Source organism: Prinia subflava, chromosome Z, assembly GCF_021018805.1.
Source record: "Prinia subflava isolate CZ2003 ecotype Zambia chromosome Z, Cam_Psub_1.2, whole genome shotgun sequence".
Classification (NCBI taxonomy): Eukaryota; Metazoa; Chordata; class Aves; order Passeriformes; family Cisticolidae; genus Prinia; species Prinia subflava.
Genome location: NC_086283.1, coordinates 23,492,802 through 23,498,801, shown reverse-complemented (window position 1 = coordinate 23,498,801; position 6,000 = coordinate 23,492,802). Strand labels below are relative to the sequence as shown.

Below are 6,000 nucleotides of genomic sequence, written 5' to 3'. Positions count from 1 at the left end.
CTTAGAATAATTAACATGAACAAAACACAACTTCAATGGTCTAATACTGTTATGTACACAATAAAATAATACTTCCATAAGTGTAGATAAATAAGAAGTTCAAAAGGAAAGCATTTTTTAAAAGCCTGACACCTTAAACTGCACCGACAGACAAATCTAGGGACTCAACATTTTTGTAATATATTAGCGCACATGCTGAAAAATGTTTTGATGTTTGCCAATAGATTAAAACATATTTGTGATGGTACAACATTTGCATTTTGAAACCGCCAATATTTTCACATTAGATAATAAGGAATTCTTCTCCATTCAAAATTGAAGATACTCTACTTTGCATTTTTAAATAGCACACGAACCAACAAGCAATTACATTTTTCTAGATATTAAAAAGGGAGTTCAGCTTTAACATACACTGAGTGAGTCTTTTATTTCATCAAGATCATTTTAGAAATATGCAAAGTCTGCAGCTAAGCGGAGAGCCTCCAGTGGCATGCTGATGATACTGATACGAAAATTTAAAAAAAGACTCAATCAGGTTACTGTAAAGTCTGTAAAGGGGAAATAAGGAATATATGAACTAAGAAATCTTATCTAACAATTAGCTAAACGAACAAAAAAAGAATACTAGCACAACAGTTTCCCTGAAATGTTTCAAGGTGCAAATTAGAAGTCTGTCATCCCTCCCCTGGTGTTTTTTGCAAACTTGAAGATGGATAAAGGTAAACAAGCAGCTTTTCAAAACAAGGCCTTCGGTACTTGAGAAAACACTGGATTACTGAAGTGCAATCAGACTACTTCCAGGTCTCTAGTGTTCACAGTTCTGTCCAAAGAGCAAAGAGAAGAAGACATTTAACTATCATAACCATGTGTATGCCACATGCATCCATCATCACTGTCAGTCTACATCCAGGAGTGAGCACAGAACCACTTGGTCACTTACAGTCCAAAACCAGCACAGTAGTTTTTTTTTCTTTTTACAGGAATATTAGTTTTCAAAGTTATGTGTTGAATTCTTAAACTGTATTATGTCTAAAAATTTTCAAATTCTAAATTAAAAGGCCACACTTCCTTCACTACAAAGTTAATGAGTCTGATCACACAGAACAGTGATCAGCAGAACCACAATAAATTGTCTATTCCCATGGCCCAGTCTGTTGTGGCCTCAAGGGAAGCCTCCATCAGGGTGTGCCCATGAAATTAAAATTTGCAAGACGCAGAGTGACAGAGGAGACTCGGGAAACAGTTCAGTCTAGAAAAGAGCTACACTTTAATCAAAGAAAGTGCTACACATCACTGGAAGGAAATTGGACAGCAAGTCTTGTTTATCCCCTAGCAGTCACTTCAACTGATCACACAGTCATTTATCCCGTGAAAAGAGATCTCCTGTGAAAACAGCCCTTTGGGGTTTGGCTCCCACACCAGAGAAGTCCCGTCTTACATAAACTGGCTTCTTGAAGCTTCTCTGACACATTATGCACTGTACTGCATCAGGGCTTGAGATGCAGTCCTGCCTCTTTCAGAAGATTCAGAATATTTTGTGTGTGTACAGCTTTATTACTCCTCCCAAAAGGTAACACAACCATCTGTGGAATTTCAGGTTGGCATAACTTGCCTCAGTGAAGTGAAAGACTGTTCTATAGTAAGTAGAGAGGACAGCTAATACACTGCTAAGAGTCTGAAGAGACCTTGTAAGACCACGCAGGTCAGCACCAAAACCAGAACATGCCTAGGAGTGGAAAGGTCTTGTGTGTAGAGTTACATCAGACACCTTTTAAACCTTTTTGTATCTTCAAAAGTAACATGTGTCATTTAACGTATCTTAGAAAAACCTTAAATTACAATGTAGGAGCTTCAATGCTGTTTGGAACTTCATAAGGGCTCAGCTGTGTCTTTGGAAGAGCCATCCTGTTGGGCTTTAGCCAAACTTTAAGGCATCAGTTGGTGAGTGACTCCTTTTGACAGAATTCAAGTTAAAAGCACTAAAGAAAGAGCCTTCCCCTCCAGTCTACACATTGGAAAAAGTGCCTTGAAAATAAGAAGCTGTAGTTAAGGCAAGGAGAGCAAAATGCAAGTAAGTGAATTCCCTAGCCAGGGGAAGAGACAGACAGGGAAGTCAGCTTGGATTACCTGATGAAGCATCTATAGGTTTGGTCAATGAATTCACTGCACCATCTTCCTCAAAAGCCAAATTGGGACTAGAAGGTACTGTAGCAGCATCATTCAAGTTTTGATTACAGTTACCAGCAGAGATGCTGTCCGAGCTCAGTTTGGTTGACTTGGAATGTACTCCAACGTCAATAAACTCCTCAAAAGTCCATGAACCAGATTTTCCATTAAGATTCTGAATAAGTCCAATTGCATGATCAGCTTCATGAACACCCAACTTCCCCGAGTCATCAATAACCATTTCTTTTTCAGGATGGCTACAAAAAAAAAGAGAATGGGTACTTGTATTGCAGTTTCCACATGTTTAACCTTTACACTGATTCCAGGACAGACAATTAACAGTCTGCATGCTCTGCAAAGCACTGAATACCCCACAGGGTATTCCCAGACAAACTCCAGGTGCCACACAGGATTTCCCCTCCAAGAGCCCAATGGGGAGGAACAACTCAGCGACACATACCCACTTTTTACTACACTAACAGCTCTCAGGTAAGTTTTCCAGCTCTAGAAATTTGATATAAAAGAGTAACAAGTTTAAAGCCTTGATTTTTGTAGGGTGCATTTTTCCTTTTTTTTCCCCTCCAGTTCTATTTTTTGAACACAAAACTATGTCTCAGAAGACCAGCAATATTTAAGAGATTCAAAAGCTAAACCCAAATTATGGATCAATTTTCATTCATTCTTAATACAATCACGGAAGTGTCTTTATATTCTATCACTGGAGGAATGACGTTAATCTATCACCATTTTAAAAAAGTGTTCACAATGTCATTTCTAAATCATTAACATTTGATGAGCAAATGGAACAACCATCAGAGGACAAAATTTCCAGTAGAAGATGAAAATGCTTCTTGTTAAAAAAAAAAAAAATTGAAATAGCAAAAAACTCGAATTCCTCACTAAGGGAGGCTTCTGCATTGCATCTGGTGTTCCAACACAACTAAAAGCCTTCTAGAGCTTTCCTTAGGTTATTCTTACTTTCCAGTGTTATCCTTCTCCTCCTTGTTTAATGTTTTGTTAATGAGAAGAACTGCAAGGCATTTGAATGGAAAAGTTTTCAAGCCAATGTCAGTTTTGATAATCAACACTGCCATGTTGCTGGCTGTGTGTCCCACTTCTCAGCAAAGGCAGCACTGTTAACATGGTGCCATCTAAACAAACAATTATCCTGAGATAACTGCTCTGTGTGAGGCTGTGAGCTGACAGCACACACCACATGCCTGGAGAAAGGCACATAGACACCACAAAGCCAGCAAGGTGTTGCAGACAGCACCGCATTTAATTTAAACATAGACAAGAGCTTTCTTTTGCGAGAGCTAAGTGCTCCCACAGCACAGCAGACTCACCTGGAATCCTTCACTTCAGTAACAGATAGAGTCCCCTCGTCACTTTTCAAGTCACTTCCATTCATGAACACTTCACTGGCCTTCAACTCTGACTCATCTTGTGCCTCAAATTCTGCGGAGATCATGCTTTGTGCAGTCTCTAAACAATCCTCTGCCTCCCCCTTGGCTTCCTGGAGCAAGTCAACACCATTTAGCTTTCCTGAATGTTGTTGGGAGAGAAAAAATGAAACACAAGGGAAAAAAGAACTTCAGTAGCAGATTTGCTATGCTAAATGAATGAAATACAAGTGCCAAAATAACCTTTGCTAGCCAAAACCCAAGGCACTTGGCTTCAACAGATTCATTTGTCTATGGACAAAGCTGCCTATACCAATATGAATTTTGTTTTTCATCTTTAAAAATCCGCTTGTAAAATGAAAGCATGCTGCCTGCATTTCACTCTCAAATAATTTTGACTGATCTGTTCAAGAAGGGACTCCCCTTGGCATCTCTGGGACTGGTGTCTCAGACCATCCCAGTGCTGTTAGGACTGACCTTTCCAACAGTGCTTAAACATCACTGAGGCTCACTGCCACCCAGGCCTGACTCACTCAGCTTCCTTACCTGGTTGATCAGTCTTCTCAAGACCCAAATCTTCCTCCTCCTCAATATCCTCTCCCTCCATCACCTCCGAGGCAGACTTCCCTTCATTCTGCAACTGAATTGCCACAGTGTTACTTGGAACAACTCCCTGAGCCCTACAGTTTCACAAACTCCAATCACAGCTCCCACACAAGACCCTTCTGTGCCCAGAAGTGAGGCCACATGAGTTCAAAGGCTCACAGACAACCAGGTCAACCAGCACCACGTGCTCTACTGAGCCAGAGTCTGTGGGATCCACTTCCACCTCCTATCTATTAATTCCTGAGTTCCTGTCCCCCTCCTTTCTCCAAGGTGTGAGCTAATTTTTTTTGATTTTCAGGTATTCGAAGACTTGAGTATTTGCATGTTCAAAGCAGAACAACTATTCCTCAATATGCACAATTTTTCATAAAACTTAGGTCACTGCATTAGCAAAAATACATCCAGTTTACTGTAGCAATAGCAATCCCAAGAGAATCCCAGACTTGCTTAAGCAAACAGACAATGCTAGAAATCTAAGTTTTCTGGGAAAAAACAGTCCTGGCAGAAAGCACACAGCTAAAAAAAAATCCATTACTAATCAGTGTTTGGTTAAAATAGTGGTTTAAAAACCACTGTTATCATATTCTAGAAGTGATAACAACAGATAACATTGTGTCCATAGGCCTTGAACAAAAATATAACAAAGATACTTCACAGCAAGCAAAGCAGCAGAATGTGTGCAATGGCAAGCTACTGGGAATTATTCTGGTACACCAGAACTTTGCACTTCCTGTGGAAGCCATTTTGTGTAAGGATAACAGAGGAAGACAGGATACAAGGCAAAATGTCCTGTTCCGTCCTTATACAGATCCAAACAAAAAAGTACCTTGGATTCGTTTTGATCCGATTTTCGTGTTCTTTTCATTATTTCTTCAATTCTCTGTTAAAATATGAGAACATTTACAATGACATACAGAGCTTTGTATTTCAGCATTCTGGTTAAAATTCATCAATCACAATGTATTTTCATATATCAGGAGTGTACGATTTTCATTATTTTTTTTTTAATTTCACAAACTAGAGTTGGCAGTCTTCAAAAATACAAACTTCTATTTAATTGCATCTGAGACCATTGGCCTGTTCATTTTAGGCTGAGAATTCAAAACAGGCTACCTTTTTTCTTTCAAGCCTTTCTTGCATATTTTGCTGCATAATCCTCTCTCTCTCCAGTCGCTGTCTTTCAGCCTCCTCTTGAGCTTTTGCTTCAGCTTCTTCTCTCTGAAAATAGAACAAAAAGAAGAGAGCACCCAGGGCATAACTCATTCCCAAGAGTAAAAAGCAAAGCAGTTACAAAATCTGGTTCAACAAAGACAGGAATATCAGACAATCACTATTTAATATGACCATGCATTGCAATTAAATGTCAGTTATCCAGTTACTACAGGAAATATATATTACCATGACATTCAGAAACTGAAACAAACTATATTGAGGTAATGCAAATGTTCTGAATGTTCCTGATCTACTGCATGTTGTTGTTCTGACTATGCTTTGGGATGATCATCTGGCTAACGAGGATAATCTATACAGTGAAAAGATAGCAATTAAATTCTAAATGTGTCAAGGTTAACTTAAAAGTCTTGGCAGTCAGGTATTGCTACCAAGACGCTTGGTGCTGAACATCTTCTATTCCTTCTACACTGAAGCATCTTTTCCAGTATAACTGGAAAGACAGAAACATAGTCAACACTCTGAGTAACTGTTGTTAACAAACACGTAAAGAAATATACAGACACAAGGCAAAGCCATTCATAAGATACAGCTCTTTGAACACAAATAATTTCAATGTAAAACTGCTTTAGCTTTCAGAATTAATCTAATTTAA

General features: G+C 38.9%; 1 protein-coding gene across 1 annotated transcript in view; it reads right to left on the bottom strand.

Annotated features, from left to right (window-relative positions):
- Window positions 1-826: 826 nt before the first annotated feature.
- The window catches only part of LOC134564788 (MAP7 domain-containing protein 2-like), a 42,345-nt gene continuing 37,171 nt past the window's right edge, over window positions 827-6,000 (bottom strand). Inside the window, exons 16-20 of the mRNA XM_063423972.1 lie at window positions 5,289-5,393; window positions 5,002-5,055; window positions 4,116-4,209; window positions 3,513-3,711; window positions 827-2,423 (exon numbers count right to left, since the gene is read on the bottom strand). Of these exons, the coding sequence (XP_063280042.1) occupies window positions 2,114-2,423; window positions 3,513-3,711; window positions 4,116-4,209; window positions 5,002-5,055; window positions 5,289-5,393 (762 nt within the window). The 3' untranslated portion in view covers window positions 827-2,113. The remainder of the gene's footprint in view (window positions 2,424-3,512; window positions 3,712-4,115; window positions 4,210-5,001; window positions 5,056-5,288; window positions 5,394-6,000) is intronic.